Source organism: Limulus polyphemus, unplaced genomic scaffold (genome assembly GCF_000517525.1).
Source record: "Limulus polyphemus unplaced genomic scaffold, Limulus_polyphemus-2.1.2 Scaffold264, whole genome shotgun sequence".
Lineage (NCBI taxonomy): Eukaryota > Metazoa > Arthropoda > Merostomata > Xiphosura > Limulidae > Limulus > Limulus polyphemus.
The window spans coordinates 725,333-742,793 of NW_013665874.1; the positions used below are offsets into that span (position 1 = coordinate 725,333).

The 17,461-nt window shown below is 30.1% G+C and overlaps 1 protein-coding gene across 2 annotated transcripts in view; it reads right to left on the reverse strand.

Moving 5' to 3' along the window:
* Window positions 1-9,972: 9,972 nt before the first annotated feature.
* Window positions 9,973-17,461, reverse strand: part of LOC106456853 (autophagy-related protein 16-1-like) — a 44,022-nt gene continuing 36,533 nt past the window's right edge. For both annotated transcript variants that reach the window (XM_022382634.1, XM_022382635.1), the window contains 6 exons: window positions 17,241-17,312; window positions 16,574-16,694; window positions 16,123-16,302; window positions 14,257-14,341; window positions 11,619-11,765; window positions 9,973-10,780 (listed from right to left, as the gene is read on the reverse strand). In XM_022382634.1, the coding sequence (XP_022238342.1) occupies window positions 10,687-10,780; window positions 11,619-11,765; window positions 14,257-14,341; window positions 16,123-16,302; window positions 16,574-16,694; window positions 17,241-17,312 (699 nt within the window). In that variant the 3' untranslated portion in view covers window positions 9,973-10,686. The remainder of the gene's footprint in view (window positions 10,781-11,618; window positions 11,766-14,256; window positions 14,342-16,122; window positions 16,303-16,573; window positions 16,695-17,240; window positions 17,313-17,461) is intronic.

The window sequence follows — 17,461 nt, forward strand, 5'->3', positions numbered from 1 at the left end:
CTCAATACAAACTTTAGTACATGATAATTCCACACTCAGTGCGTTTATCGTCTCTTTAAAACATAACAACCTTTTTAACACTACGCTTTTTAATCACAGTGATTCACACACTTTACTTACGGTGCCTACTGTTCGCTTGACTCAATTATCTATCTCTTCGATCTATCTATATCTCTCTTATTGTGCTGGTTTTTCTCACCAGGCTTATATACTAAAGAAAAAATAGGGCGCCTCGAACAAAGTAGAGTTGCCAGGAAAATTCATGATCCTTCGAGAAAGTCCAGCACGCATGCTCCCAGTGTTGCATGACTTCTGCTGTCATAACAATATGACCACATGACTGTTATTCTCTCGTAGCATTTGCTGGCTATAACATACAGACATAATCTACTTGGCCAGCAAAGATTGTTGCAATGAATTATACTGCAACATCTTGGACACAGTAGACACCATATGCTATAGAGTAAAAAGAAACAAAGCAGCTAGAAAAAAAGATAAATTTCAGCATTTTACTGAAGTATGTATTTATATTAAAACTGCCTAGAAAATGACTGAATGAAAATTTTTTAAAATTCTTATATCATTAAAAGTAAGTAGAAAACATGATATGCCTGCATTTTACACACTTTTGATATTTTTCTTATTTTAATTCATAGTATTAGTACTCCTAGTACTCTCAAGTCTTGTTAATATAGATTCATACAGCTGGTATAAAATTATTAAGATGATAGTATGAAGTCTTATTACCAAATTGCACTCAACATTTAATGGCAGTATATTTTTGGTTGAAATTTTAGCAACGTGTGAAATCTTCATGGGGTTAATCTCCTTTTTTTTTCTTCATATTTACAGGATTTTCTGATATTTGCAGATACCTGGCCAAAAATATGTCTACAGATCTAATGTCATCCATGTGAAATAGCTTTCCTTTTGAGGTTCAACTATCTAACTTTAAGCAGAAACCTTCCAGCTAGGAAAATAAGCTCTTACACTAAAACTTGAATCTAATTTAGACAAACCTAAATTGTTGATATGGTAATGTTAGATTTATGTAATCAATAAAAAATAGTACTATTACTGTATGTTAAATTAAAAGACATAATTAATTAGACCACGGTATGTTGCATTCTAACTAATGTAACTTAGTTTTCACTTGATGTGGTGAATATGTTACTACCTAATACTCTCAAATTACAGACTTGTCTTTATACCATTCATTACTGGTAGAATCTACATATTGCATAATACTGAACAATTTATTCTGCCTCATATTGCACAGAGTAAATAACTAACCAAAATTAATGGGTGAACTTGCAAATGTTCTATGGAAAATACATAGGGACCCCAGCAATAATTATTGGGATTAAGTGCAATATTAGTAGGTACTCTTATTTAAATTTTTATGTGAGTCGTATGTTATTAGGGATCCCGTAAATAAAATATCTTGTTGACCCACAAGCAATGTGGTGCATAAATAACTTAAAAGAAAAAGAGAGTAAACAAGCACAAATTTATATTGACAAATGGAACAACATTCAGTCACACACTGAGAACGTAATCAAAAATAATAACATAAGCAGGAGATAAGAATATTATCTACAGACTTCTTGTACATTAGTTAGAACAACAGCATGCACTAATTTTTACTTCTAACACAGAAGATAGAGTAACATGTATTCTCTTTGTGATGTAGGAAAGCAGAGATCAATCATCAAAATTTACTTTCCTTTAGAACTACATGATTTACTTACCAGATTAATCCTAATGATTATACCATTTCATGTAGTTATGAGTAGTCTTTCAACAACAGTGATGAATTCCAAGTTTTTCTACTTTGAACAAACTTTCCACAAAGTAAGATCAATTTCATTCAGTATAATGATGTACATATTCATCCTGGATGAAATCAATGAACTGACCATATGCTGTTAAATTCATGGACTCTTGAAGCATTTCTGAGTAAAGTAACTGAAGGAAGCGTTCTATATCTTCAGCAGTCTTTGACTTTATCACTTTCTGGTAACATATTTCAAACTGACTGGAAAAAATCATTCCAGTTTACATGTGGTACTTTTGTTTATTTTTCTGTTTTTCACTTGAGGTTTATTTATGAGTTTGGAAGATGGAAGTGGCATTTCTTTATGAGTTCGGAACGTGAAAGTGGCATTTTGTTTCTGAGTTTGGAAGATGGAAGAGGTGTTTATTTGTGAGTTTAGAAGATGGAAATGGTATTTTTTATCTATTTGGCATATGAAAGTGGTGTTATTTACAAGTTTGAAAGATGAAAGTGGTGTTTCTTTATGAGTTTTGAAGATGGAAGTGTTCTTACAAATTTTATGATTCATGGAATTGTTATAGTTGTAAGATGTATTAACAGTTAAAGGGAACATGGCTTTGGTATCTAGAATAATTTGTATAAATACTGTTTTATTAAGTGGTAGAGTTGTGATGATCAAAATAGCCATTGAGTAAAATTTTATAACATATGGTGAAAGAGACATTGGTAGTTTAATTCAAACTTATTCATTTCCTGCAAATTGTCCATTTTCTTGTAAGTTTTTAACTGAACTTCAGTAACATTGTTAATTTTTATCCTCCAAATGTGCACATGTTGTGTCAGTCTTGACAGCCACATGTTTCGAGTTAATGTAAAATATTACGATTTACAAATTAATTTTCAAATCTATATGTATATGCTGGTGCAATTCCAGTATCAATGAGTGACTTTTTAATATTAAAGACATCATCAAAATTCTGTAGATCATCAACTTCTTTTAAATACAATCTGGAAGTTGTTTTAAGAAATGCTCATGAAGTGGTCAAAACTGACTAAAAATATAGATTAGTTCTGATAAAAGAGCTGCGTAAGTGAGGAAGATACAAAATGTTGAAAAGACATGTAAATAAAGCTAATCACTTTTTCACGCTATTGATTTTGTTGAACTTTTCTACTATGTTTTGTTGTTAAACAGAAAAACTACATAGTGGGCTATCCATGGTGTTCCCACAGCAGGTCCAAAACCTAGAATTTTTCATGCTTAACATTGAGCCACCATATTTTAGTCATGCTCTTCAAAGCCTTTATTTCCTACCTCTTATTCTTCTTTTCAAACCAATGTTTCACAATTTGTGAAAGGTCCCCAAAATATTTTTGATTTCAACTAAGTTTCTCAAACTGGAAACCACTTTTAATTGGTCGTTTTACTACTTTCATGTTTGACATGAATTTTAGTGAAAACAAGTACAGGTGTTGTATGTATCAGCAAAATAATGATTTCTATATTTATTTTATTTTAGTAGAAAAAATATTCATAATTCTCTGAATTCTTATTTATTGCTTTATTAAAAAATATTTACATTATAATTTACAGAAGAAGATAATGCCCTAAGCTGCATGATTTATCAAAAATAAACAAAACATAATTCTTAAGATTCATCCATATTACTAGTTAATAAAAAATACAATAACTTTTGTATATTATATGTCAATAAAAAACTTTAAACTTGCAACTGAATGATCTGTTAATATACCATATTGTATTAAAATACCAATATGATATAATATTTTGTGGTTTGATAATAACTTTTGGTTACTGTAAATTGCGCTATCATACAGTATAGGACTTAAGCAATCACATGACCCATTCTTTGTTGCATTCTGTAGATAATCAATTGGATTCACTAGTAGTGTTGTTGCATTCTACTTAAAAACCTCTGTTAAATGCTTTAAAAAATTCAATTTGTGTTAAAACATCAAGAATAAATATTTTTTATATATTATCATAAAATATAAAAGCATTGCCCTCATTAGTCCAAATGACTTATCATAATGGAAAATTTGATTAATAATCTTGATATATTCTCATTCGGAATCCAAAAGGCTATTTTTTATAACAAATACGCATTTCCTATGGATACAAGATTCAGTAATTTGTACATAACTCCACAAGAGTCAAGTAGGGGGTCAATGAGAACAAGAAATGAAGTAATAATTGCTAACCACAAAAATACCTGAACTAACTAATGGATACCAGTTTAAAAGTTTTTCTGAGAATGACTTTTAGGTATAAACTATAATAGATATGCAGAAGTCATAAAAGTGATATATGCTACAATCAAGTAACAGTGCTCCACAAAACAGACATAGAAATATGAGCATTATTAAAATGTGATGTTTGTTTATACAAGAAAGCAAAGGCATGATGTGATACCATCAATAGGCATTTCAGTTTAGAAAATAATGTTCTCTTCGGTAAGTCAATCATATCTGACATTCTTTATCACAAAGAAAAGTGGGTAAAATATTCCAGAAAATTCAGGTGAACAAACAAGAGCAAGAAATTGAAAGCATGCAAACATGGAGCAAGCTCTGTATCTTTACATGTGTGATATCACTTGAAGAAATTTATGTATTGATGACAAAATGCTTATTGAAAAAGCTAATAAGCTTTGGAATAAAGAAGACAAAGTTAGAAGGTGAAACAAGTGCCAATCAAAACACAATCATTGTAGGTAGTAATGACACTATGTCAGCTTATCAGTAGGTCATCATTGACTTAGCAGAACCAGATGGTCAAGAGTTGTCAGATGAAGAAGTCGTTTCCATTGTTGCTCTTCAAGCATGTGGTGACAGTGAATCTGATATTGAAAGTTATCCACCAGTTCAACCAGCTAAAGCACTATCTAGCCTTGATTCAAACAAAACAGCGATTTTTGTGAAGATGATGATGTAATGTGTTATTTATTTAAAACTGCCGAGAAGCTTCTGAAGAAAAAAATTGAGTACAAAATCAGACCTTGGGTAGTGATTTGTTGTACATTTGACCAATACTACATATTTTGTATTCTGCAAGTACAAAATTGGGTAGAAATAAAAATGATGTTTTTATGTGAAGGTAATGAAATGGCACTTTAATTAACACAATGTGTAATTACTGACAAGTATAGAATAACAAACTGGTAAGTTTATTGTATATACAATTGCTTTTTGTTTACCAGTTGCATGCCCACCTTCACATTTATCAGTTGAGAACTCGTGTTTATTAATAGTATCCATTGTATTCAGTGATTTATTTAACTATCTGTATGAATTAATTCATCAGAAATATGTTTTTATTAACAAGGTTTCACTGTACTAAACAACCAATGTATCTGTTTTGCTGTGGTGCATCCTTTTAAAATTTGTTCTCAGATCATCTACAGCTACAAGTGAAAAACATTTTTTATGGGCTAAATATGGCAGATTTTTATAAACAGAAATGTTTTCCTTTACATAATAATCCATTACTTCAATATTGTAAGTACAAACTTTAATTAATGTCACAAAGTAAGTTAATTTGATGCGTATAGAAAATTCATGAATTGGAAAGTAGGCTGAAATCTTGCAATATGCCAGTGTGATACTATACATTTTGATGATATAATACAGACAATTTCAGTACATTAGTTAGGTGTCGTAAACAATTTACTCTGCCAAGAGGTAAATAAATGCATGTATGTATTATTGTTTTAAGGATTATTATGCATCTACATTTTAGGAACTCAACATGCTTTGAAAGAACGACCTACAAAAAATAATGTAACAATACTTGAAAACAAAACATAAAATGTTAACCAGTTACATCCCTGATGAAAAATCCTAGAAGAGCTACATCCTTTCGTAAATACTATCAGGAAGTCATTGTACAGGATATTGTCTAAACTGAACAACCTATTCACTGGAGAAGCTGAAACAAAGTTGGAAATGGTACAAGGAATCACAATTGAAACCCCTGTAGGGCTATTAAAAGTAATTTGTTTCAAAAGGATTGTTGTTATAAAACATTATTTTGAACCTGATAAAATTATTCATGGAACCTTAGGAAAGACACTACAAAAGAACTATATCAATGAAGAATTGCTTGTGGACTTTATAGAAATATTCAGTATAAACAATCAAATGTGAAAAAATTGTAGTGATGTGAAAATTATGAAGCATAAACAGTACGTAGCACAAAATGAATGAGAGAATAATGTATAAATATTGAAAGTATAAATTAAGGAAGATGCTTGTATTCTAATTTTCAGTCGGTGGTTATGTATAAAAAGTTCTGCTGCTTTTACCTGGGAAATAAAATAACTAAAGATTTTTTCTTTGTTCTTGATACAATTCCAGAGCAGTGTTTAATTGTTTTTGCACAAATCTACACAATAGGTTATCTATGCTCTGCCCACTGTGAGGAATTGAATCTCTAGATTTTAGCACTGAAATCCATAAATTTACCACTGGCCCAGATAAGTGATTAAATTTGTTGATACAGATTTCTTCTTCTTTTTCAGTAGTTTACCAGTGTCAGATCAGTATTACAACTCAGTTTTAAGAACTGCATGTCAAACATTAACTAATTACTATTTATATAGTCTAAGCACTCATGAATGAAATTAATGAAGAATATATTTCAATATATCAACCACACTACATATGTCACATCTAGTGCCAACAAGGCCTTTTGTCCAACACCAGGTTTCATTAGGCCAGCAGGGATACAACAGACATGGTTAGTGGTCTAGGTGTTATTTATATCATCAACTTTCACAAACAATAACTGTTATGGTGTGAACTAGATCAAGTAAATGATTAGTAATTATTATCATTTTTATTTACATCCTTTACAAATCAGATATTTTTAGGGCAAGGATTAATTACCCAATTTTGTTTGTTTTATTTCTAACACAAATTATTTTTTCCATTTGAATTAACTTTTCTACCATTTAGAAAAACTAGCAAGCTAGTGTTCTTGTTCCCAGGGTATGCCAAGCAACAAATCAGCAATACGAGAAAACTATATTAGTAATTCTAAGAACTTACGAGTGAAAGCAAAGAAGGATATGTTGTGTTTTAAATTTGTTGGTTTGAAATATTCCCATTAATGAAACATAATCTATATGTACTTCTGCAGGGTCCCCAAAAGTGTTCTGTTTCAACAGTAAATAAAACCAAAATTAAGAGTAAGAAATTTTTTATTTCGTACTTTTGAAGTTCATATGTCATGTTGTGTTCTAGCCTACAGAGTGCATAATTCTTCTCGTGATTCATGGCATGAGCACATTTTAGTTATGTCACAACAGTACAAATTGCAATGTTAAGCATCCCTTATGTGATATCATTTTAGTGTGTACTGACTAATTGACAGACAACACACAACTGTATAATGGGGCAAGTGGTTAAAACAGGTGACCCCTTTCAGGGAAATATTTTGTGTAAAATCGTCCTAGGCATTTATAGTAGCTAGTGTTTAGCATGGTTCAACGAAGAACTGTTTCACCTATATCGTATCTCCGAGTGAAACTTTAGTGAACCGCTTGATCATTATTTTACTATATATAAATACAACTATGTAATGCTAAAAATCAAACAAAAGAATACACGTACACACACACACACACACAGAAGGTTACTCCTTAAATTATCCATGAAGCAGAGACTACGTAAATAGTTTACGATATACTTAGTTTTATTCTGTAAATGATCAAATGAAAAATGTAGTAGTAGAAAATACTACTGTTAAACACCACAGTCACTGTTTCTGTACAAAAAGTGTACATATTTACAAATGGAAAACTATATCACATGTAATTCTGCCACATATTAAGAAACTGGCAAATGGTAGCAAACAATGCTAGAAATAAGTTTTATAGCTTTCTTATCCTTGAAAATATTACTTTGGAGATAGCAATTTTTTTTTATAACCTCAAAAGTTTTTCTTCCTCTAGATTAACTGAAAGAAAGTTACAACAAGCAAGACCTTAAGATTATAAAACTAAAGACTGGTAAAATTAAGTGATTTATGAACAATAATTTTTTGTCAAATTCACAGATCACATAATGTTATGTTCAAAAACACTGTCATAACAACAACAACATAAAATTAACAGGACCACCAAAGGTTAGAGAAAAGAACCCAGGACTATTACTGAACCATGTGCAATTATGTATTTTATATGCAAGATAACCCCTTTCTAATTTTGTCTAAAATAAATAAAGTATAGGACTTCTTCCAGAGGATGAAATACACTTTTTTTTTAATAGTTTCCAAAAATATGCTTATTATAACAGTAGCAATTTAAGATACTTATTTGTCCATCATCTAATTCAATATTTTTTTTTATTGTTAAAATTGTTAGCTTTGGTTTTTCATAACATCTGAGAACCACCTTTTGAAAATTTCAAGAACTTTACAAAACTTATTACAAATCTCAGATTTTACCAAAGCACAAGACTTGATTTAACATCTGTTATCAGCTTTTCTGACTTGTAGACTAAACACATTGGTATGAACACTAAAGTTTCTAATAGAAGAAATCCGTCTGAAAAAAAATCATTTCATTGGAGCTTTTTTCTAAGGATTTTTTTTAAACTGCATCATTTTTTGATACACGAGGAGTTATTGCACCTCATATATATACAGCCCTAATAACAAATTATCCAAAAAATAAAGAATATTCTAGTAAATACATTTCTTTATCAACTCTGTAATGGAATTTTATAATCTTAAATATGATTTTTAAATATTCATCCACTTGAAGTTACTTATATAGGTGAATTTTCAACTGCACAAATATTTTTACAGGTGTACAATTTGTAATCACCTGCACACTAGGAAAAACCCCCTACATTTCGTGGAATTTCTTCAAATACAAACTTAAACAGCATTTACAATTATGGATCATAAGTTATGTTTGATACTTGTGCTTCTTACTAAATCAGCTATGTTTTGGACACAAGCAAGAAATTTCAGGTCTCATGCTGTATGGCCAATTTAACAGTTGTATTCCAATTTCTTCAATCCAACAACCAATCCTAGTGTTTATATATGTCAAGCTTTAAGTGTATGTAAATCTCTGACAGATGTATTCTTATGAATTTATGGTGCACTGTACGAGGTTCCTAGAGATGTTTTCACACGACATCAGTGGAAACAACCGTTCATTTGACTAAATGAGAGGTATGTGGTGGTTATTGAAGGATTATATGAAAAAAACCAAGGGGGAAAATTTACACCATTCAAAAATAATAATTATACACTTATTCATTGTGTGGATACAATAATTTCTACTAAACTTGAAAAGGGGTATGACAGCTGCAAAAGTTTTAGAACTTCTGGAGTTGCCATTGTTAAGAGATTATTTATTTGGTGTTTTTAAATATATTATGCTGATGATCAATGTCTTATTATTTTTTTTAAACACACTCCATTATGTTTATCAGTGTAACTGCACACTACCATGGTTCTAATGTACATTAGTTTTTCCCAAGATCTATACAAATAACAAAAGCTTTGTCTATTTCAAACTTGGCAACAGTATTTTTACTGAAGAATTATTACTTACATGTGAATATTTAATTTCTCCATTACCTGCTTATTTAGCTTAACTGATACAAAAACAATGCAGGATTTGCTTGAAGCACAATATTTGGTATCTAAAAATTGTTAAAAATTTCTTGAAACATTTTCTTTACATACATTAATTATTCAATCATACACTGTTTCAGTATTGAGAAACTTGAGGCAGCAAGCTAAATAACATTTGATGTCTATATATGCATGTCTGTGTGTGTACTTATCCTGGTATTATTACAAATGTATTTAAAATATTTATTTTTTATCTTTATAAACATTGCAATTCCACAATTTATCAATAAATATGGGTTTCATTTATAATTCCTATTGACATTCAATGTAGGCTATATGTGGTTTTATGAAGTTCAAGCAAATTGTTTCGGAAAAAAAAAACTGTAGATTTTTTACTTTAAAATATTTTCCATAAGAATAAGACAGTTTGAAGTTATATATATTATCACAACAGGAAGACCACACATTGAACAACTGCCCTTCAAAACACCTAACTTGGAACTACATTTTGCATTACTTTCACCAAAATATTTTGATCACCAACTAAAGCACCAAATCATTGACCAGTAAAACTTCCATATACAATCTCAAGTTTTATGACAAACTGTACAAGAGCAAGAATATACAATTACTGTTTCAGGTTAGATGTTACCTCAGTACACATTCAAATATAAAATTGTTACATGAACCAAGTGACCACAATAGCTAGCTAAAAAAAGCAATTCTTTCTTATAAACACTCCATTCTTTAACTCATCCCGAGTTTCTACAGTGTACAGTTAACAAGATACAACTGTGTAACGGAAGATTTTTTTTATTAATCACAGTTCTTTCTGCTGTGCTAAATCAGTTAACAGTTATAAAGAAGAACTCTTAAGTAAAATAGAACAAGTTAAAGTTGACTTTTTCAACTAATGAGATTTCTGCTTGTGGTTTTAAATCAGAAAGAACTCTCCATCTGTTGAATCCAAGATGTTCTCTTTCAGGAAAGAGTTGTAGGAACTTTCTTTCTATTCAGAAGTAGATCCACCTCATGTGTTAAGATTCAGTGCAAATATGCTTTGACTTGTTAGACATCAGAAAGTCTGCAGCTTTGATTTCATTGAACACTAGTTTTCCTCGCAATTGCTTTCAAATAAACATAAGATGATTCCCAACAGAAAAGCTTTCATTTTGATATCTAAAAGATTCACAACAAAATTGCTTTCCAGTTGAAGACATCGATAACCAAAGATATTTGTGGCTAAAGATATTCATAATACATTTGTTCTTCAGATGGAATCCATAATCTGCTTTCATATATCAGTCCATACAATAGCTTTTTTATTCTTGTCCACACTGATAATGTACTGCCCACTTGGATTCCAAGAACAAGCAGTAATAATAGTACTGGAAATAAAACAAAAGTATAATTAAAGTGGCTATAACACAAAGTATCAGCTCAGTTTATTTAATAGCTAATATAATTTATTTATTGAAAAGTTAGGTTTTTATTGTTTCATGACACTAATTCTAATTTTTTAGACCTAAATATAACTACATTAAAGAAAGAAACAAAATCAATAAAAAGACTTTCTATAAGAAAAAACAATGTCAAAATGTATCCTGTATGAAAACAAGACTGAACAGTTAATCCTCTCCCTACTGGTGGTTAAAACACTGAAGACTAAGTAGTTACTCTAAATTTAGTTTACCCTTTCCCTAAGGGTGGTTGCAAATAAAATTATGTGTATATTTTCAATATAGTATGCCCAGTAGAAGAATGATTAATCAACGGGTTAGTAACACAAAATGAGTATAAATTAAAGTTCAATCTTTCACACGTAATTCAGGGCTAAAATAATTACCACTGATCACGCTTGCACTACTGGAGAGGTAGTGCATAACACAATATGTACTTGAAACAAGGTGATAAAAATATGATAGAAAAAAAAATCCTTTAAGTTCATTAAATATACTGAGGTAATGAATACTGAATTATATAAGTAATTTTCAGAAGAAATACCAGCCTAAAAACAACAGCTAAAGAAAACAAAGAACATATCAAAAAATGGCAAATACATATGAATATATGCCTGACATGTTTCTAATAAAAATATAAGGAATCTATTAAAACTACACAAAACAACATAGGATGAAACTAAGTAAATACAAACAAGTTTTAACAAAATACATTACATTTCAGGACTTCTACAACAAAATATGAAATACATTACATAAACCATACTTATGTTCTTTAAGCGTTTTTTCCACTCTAGCTGAACTACAGTTCCAGATGAATAAAACACCATCTTGTGACCCAACTGTTATATATTGACCATCGGGGCTAAATTTGGCACGTGTCCAGTCACATCCAACCTTGAAACCATCAGCGCTATAAGAAATAATGTGAGATAAATATACTGTATCACAACATGTTAAGATTTAAAAGCATAAAAATATATCAAATTTTATAATTTACATAAACATATAACACAAACTGATATACTTTTTTTAGTTCTACTTTAGAGTTGATCATAGTGTCTTTTTTTTATAAAAAAATTTTAAAGGCCTACATTAAAACACACCAATTAAATTCTATTTCACAGCTCATCATTGGATTCTATTTTATAACTTTAAGAGCCTACTCAAAACTAATATTCAAGTCTTATTTTATAGCTGGTCTTCAGTTTGAGATTGTTTTATTATTAGTAGAGTTCACCTGTGATTTGAACAGACCTTCTAGACCTACTAATACAATTAGTACTTATTCTGTAGCTGCTCACTATCCACTAGTGGTATGTTGCTTAAGAAACCAACACCGAGTTTCTTTTTTAATATTCTTTATTACAAATAGGATGATTTGAGATTGTAAGCACTAATTTTATTTACATCTACCTTTGTTTTTTGTGACAGTCGTGTCTGGAGGCAGATACTACATCTTCTTGTTGCTACATTGTGCTTCATATACATATATACATGTCTAATTCCATTCCATTTTTGGAATGATTTAGTCTTTTGTTATCCCCCATTCCTTCTTACACAACAATTTGAATTTTGTAAATTTTGTATTTGTACTACCTTACTAATCATATAGCAAACTTTAAAGTCATAAACTACACTTGCTGCAAGTCAAATCCTAAAACAACTGCAAAATGATTGCAAGAGCAGCTACACACTGTCATTATATGGTCTTTTCATAAGATATCCATCTAATGCTGAACATACATGCGAGTCAGTTTTCTAGTACAAAATTATGATGCTTGGAAACAAATCACAACAGTTAGATACTCCACAATAAGAATAAACTAACAACCTACATGCTTTCATTATGTAGGGTCTCCTTTTATATTAAATGAAAATTTTCAAAACAATTCTTCATTAAAGAAATTTGGTTTTATTTTTATTATTCATGTCTAAATGTATCCTGTATAAAAACAAAATTCCCAAGACTGAACAGTTAATACTCTCCCTACTGGTGGTTAAAACACTGAAGACTAAAAAGTTAATCTGAATTTAGTTAACCCCTTCTCTAATGGTGGTTCAAGACTTCTACAGCAAAATATAAAATATATTACATAAACCATAGTTATGTTCCTTAAGCATTCTTTCTACTCTAGCTGAACTACAGTTCCAGATAAATAAAACACCATCTTGTGACCCAACTGTTATATATTGACCATCTTTCTGAATGATCTTTTCCTTATGTTTTTTTTATTTTGGATTGGAATAAGTAGCAAGGCAAATGGAAAATAGAGAGGGAAAAATATTGCTGGGAAAATAACCAGTACAAATGCTGTTTAGGCACAAAAAATATGATAAATATAAAATGCATTTAGAATGTTAAGAAGAACTGCAGAGAAACTTGGATTGGTTATTAACTGTAAGAAAACAAAAGTTATGCATTCCAGTAGTAGAAATCAAGCTACATTTTAGTCTAGAGTGAAAGAAATAGATCAATGCAAGATAAGAATAATAGTGTTTCATTATTTGGAGTTATTAGTTATGGCAAGGAATGAAGTTTTGAGCAAAGTGGAAGTTAGGATATGGTTGGCAACCAAGGCTTTTTGTGCACTTAATATTTTTAGAGAGCGATCAGCCCCAGTATTCTCAGCTGATCATGCTCTGCAAGCAAGAGAGGAAAGAACAATAAGAGCAGTATATGAAGTATTTGTACAAGGAGGTGACCAAGAGAAAGGCCTCAAATAAGATGGAGGGTTGTGCTTAACAATGATTATGTTTATCAAGAGTAAATGTTAATTGGAAGGAGGCAATAGCTGGAGTGGCTAAGAGTGTCAATAGGCCTATTGCACCAGCTGAACGAGTTACATAATGAAAAATTATTGAACAGAATTTAGTGATAATTTTAATTGATTAAAAAAACTACCATTATCTGTTTTATTGCTGAGTAGTAGATACAATGATTAGAAATTTAAATTTATAGTTTCTGAAAGGAACTGACCCTAAACAAGAAAATATCGTTGAAACCATTATGAACCAACAGAAAAATTTATTTTAATTATTATACTAAATTATTATATGTTTATTTTTTAAGTTAAGTGCAAGATAATAAGCAAAAGTGCTTGTCAATTAATAAGAGATAAATATTATATTTTCATTTTCTTGCTATTAAGTGAATAATTTTTTCTTTTAATTTTCACTCACTCACTCAACAAAAAGTAAAGCAATTAATACTATATATGAACATGTTACCTGTATAAGCTTTCACATCTGGAAGATTCCTACTCACAGTGAAAACAACCCAAGTTTAAGTATATAAAGTTTTTTTTAGGTTATCATTTAATTACGAAAAATAAATTATAATAAAAAAAGTATAGAATTACATGAACCTAGCATTAGTTAACTTTCAATCAAATTGCACTCACCAAAACGTCCGAATCACTTGATTCATCCTAAGATCTAAAAGTTTCAAGGTGTCATCTCTAACACAGCTTAACAGGTAGAAACCATCTACAAAGAATACAACTAATTCTAGCATTCAGAAACTTCAGTATATAACCAGCAAGACTTAGAAAATCAACTGGACTGTATGCGTACTGAATACATTAAAAATGTTTACGCAATATAAAAAACAAACTATGTAAAGATCTATATGAAACTTCTACATTGATATATACTACATTTGGATTTTACAAGGATAAAATTATATTTTATGTGTGGCATATCAAGTATAACAAATGCTTTTGTAAGATATATATAAAATACATTTTTTTTTACTATAAAAATATATTTTTGTTACATTTCTAGATTGCAAAAATGTTCAGAAATTTCCTATAAGTATTACACTTACTTCACAATGTACTTAGAATAATTATTCATGATTTGAAACAGCAAAGATTAACCAACGAAATTTTTGAAGCAACTAAGCAAAACTACGTCCATCATTTATAAGAGCAACTTTTGAGTTTTCAAATATTTAACATTTGTGTTTGTATATTATTATGGTGAGTTGTACAGAGGGTTCACCATATTTTATAACAATTATCTGCATATGTTAATGTAGTTACATGTCACTGCAGGTATAAGCTACAATAGATGTGTTTAGCACCTAAATATTTACCTCATAGCAAATTCCTCACCATTTGATAATGCAATGCTTCCATGGATAATTGATGGCAAAAGGACAAAGGTCATTTGGCCAAAATGGTAACTACATATACTATTTTTCCTTTAACCGTTTCCTATTCTTTTTTGTTCTTGCCCTCCTCCAAGCTTCGGGTTTATATATGTTGGCTATATCATTAGGCAGCTTCAAATTAAAGTAAATTAGTTTGTTCAACTCAACAACATCGATACACAAGTTGAGATTTACCCTAATACCCTTAGAGAAAACTATAATGCTAGGAAGCTACTAATCAACTTGTAATGGTTCCTGTCCCCATTTCTACCTCTGGGAGCCATTTTGTCACTACTTCATGGTAATAGCATATTAATCTTACTACGAAAAGAAGTATGCCATGATATATGTAGAATTGGCCAAAGCTTGCTTAACCATTATCAGCAATGTCCTATGTATTATTAGTCACTTTAATTAAAGCTTATTTGTTTGTTTTAAGATATTCCAATAAAGCTTCACAAGGGTTGTCTGAACTAGGCATCCCTAATTTTTAATTGAATGAATAAAGGGAACTCGGCTAGTCAACAGCACCCGCTCCCGTATCTTGAATTACTCTAATCAGATAGTGGGATTTTACCATGCAGAGTATGATTCTGTGACAAAAGATGTAAAACATGGACCTTCTGATTTATGGTCTGACACATTAACCACTAAGTCATGAATAACCCAATTTCAATGTGTACTTTATCTTCCATGAATGCTATATTTCAATCATCAAAATTCAGATGCAAGAATACAGTATGACATGACTTATAGGAAGAGGATTAAACAAATTTCAAGGCTTTAACTGTTCATTCTTAAACTCCATATAGATCTTAACAAAAAAAAAACTTTTGATAAACTGTTGATATATTGAGATTTTATGCTCATTTTTATCTCTTCTTATATTGATCAGATAAAAAGTTAGAATGCTAGTATCAGACAATGTATGAGGATAAACAATGACAATTTATAATGGACATTGATTATAAAAAATTCCAATAACAAGCTGCTAATGAGTCACATCAAGTAATTACAAAATCAAAATGCTTACATAAGACTTTTACACTTTAAACTACTCTTTAGGTTTTCAAATTATCTTGATATTTTTTGAATCACTTCATGAAGCACTAACCTGGTGATAGGTCTAAGGATGTGATTTTTCCTTGAAGTAAAATTTCATTAGCACTAGACTCTGACCTTGTGTCCCAAAACCTAATACGTTTATCAAAGTGCCCACTAATTATGTTTGTTCCAGAGCCATCACTTGTGACTAGATCATTACAGCTTGAACCAGCAAATATTGTTCTGATACCTAGATAAAATTAATATTTAGGTTATTAATAAATCAAAATCTCAAATAATTTCAAATTTGTATTAGGTGGATGGATTTTACATTTTCAATGTTTAGCTATAAAACGGGATTATTAGTAAATTTTAAATAATTTTTCATCATTAAGAGATTTATTCTGCATCTCTTTACATTGTAACTGGTATGAATGACAAACAAACTGTATTAGTTGTACTCTAACGCTTTCATTAATTTTTAAGATGAGGATAAACAACCTGTGACATTTGGTACTTACAAGACCTACTTCTGAGATCCCAAATCTTGAGTGTTCTGTCATGACTACCTGATACAACTTTACTGAACTCTCCAAGAAACTTAGCTGCAAGAACTTTTCCACTATGTCCTGTAAGTGTGTGCTGGAAGCATAAATAAATTTATTTACACTTATTACATGTTATTTTCTCTACAATAGCACGCTTAACTTTCTTAAATATCATAATTGACAATACTTTGTATTTTCTTGAATATCACAGGTAAATATATATAAATATACTTCATATTTAAACTACTGGAAAGTTTCTTGTAACTTTTTAAATTCAATATTGCATGTACACCTATAATTATTTTCAAATGTGACTGAAATGTCAGAGTGAGTGTTCAGTCTATGCGTGTAACCCTGTAGCATCATTTAAGGGTTAGTAAGACAGCTAGTTCATCATTATTTGGATAAATCTGGATGAAATATGAAAATGAATATCTCATCCAGGATGACTAATGTATTATCTTTCAGTCTTTTGAAATTACATTTAATCTATTTGGGTGTTTTCATACTCATTCATTATCTGGTATAAAATGCCAAAATAAGGAAATCTAAACTTAAAGTTAACTGGAGAACATAATTTACACAACTTTATTTATTTTTATAAATATATTCTTTTTATTGTGAAATTAAAGCAATTTACCCTTAGTCTCAAATCATCAACTGTCCACACACGACTTGCAAAGTCATTGGAAGCACCCACCACTAACGTCTCCTGTAACATAAAAAATCTTTACTAGCTATAAATATATGCTTAGCATAATCTTCAACTAAAACAAGAACAAGTTATATAAACAATGGCTGGAGACGGCTTAAATGGGTAATGAAGAAAAACTTTAATATAAGTTTAACATGACAGCAAAT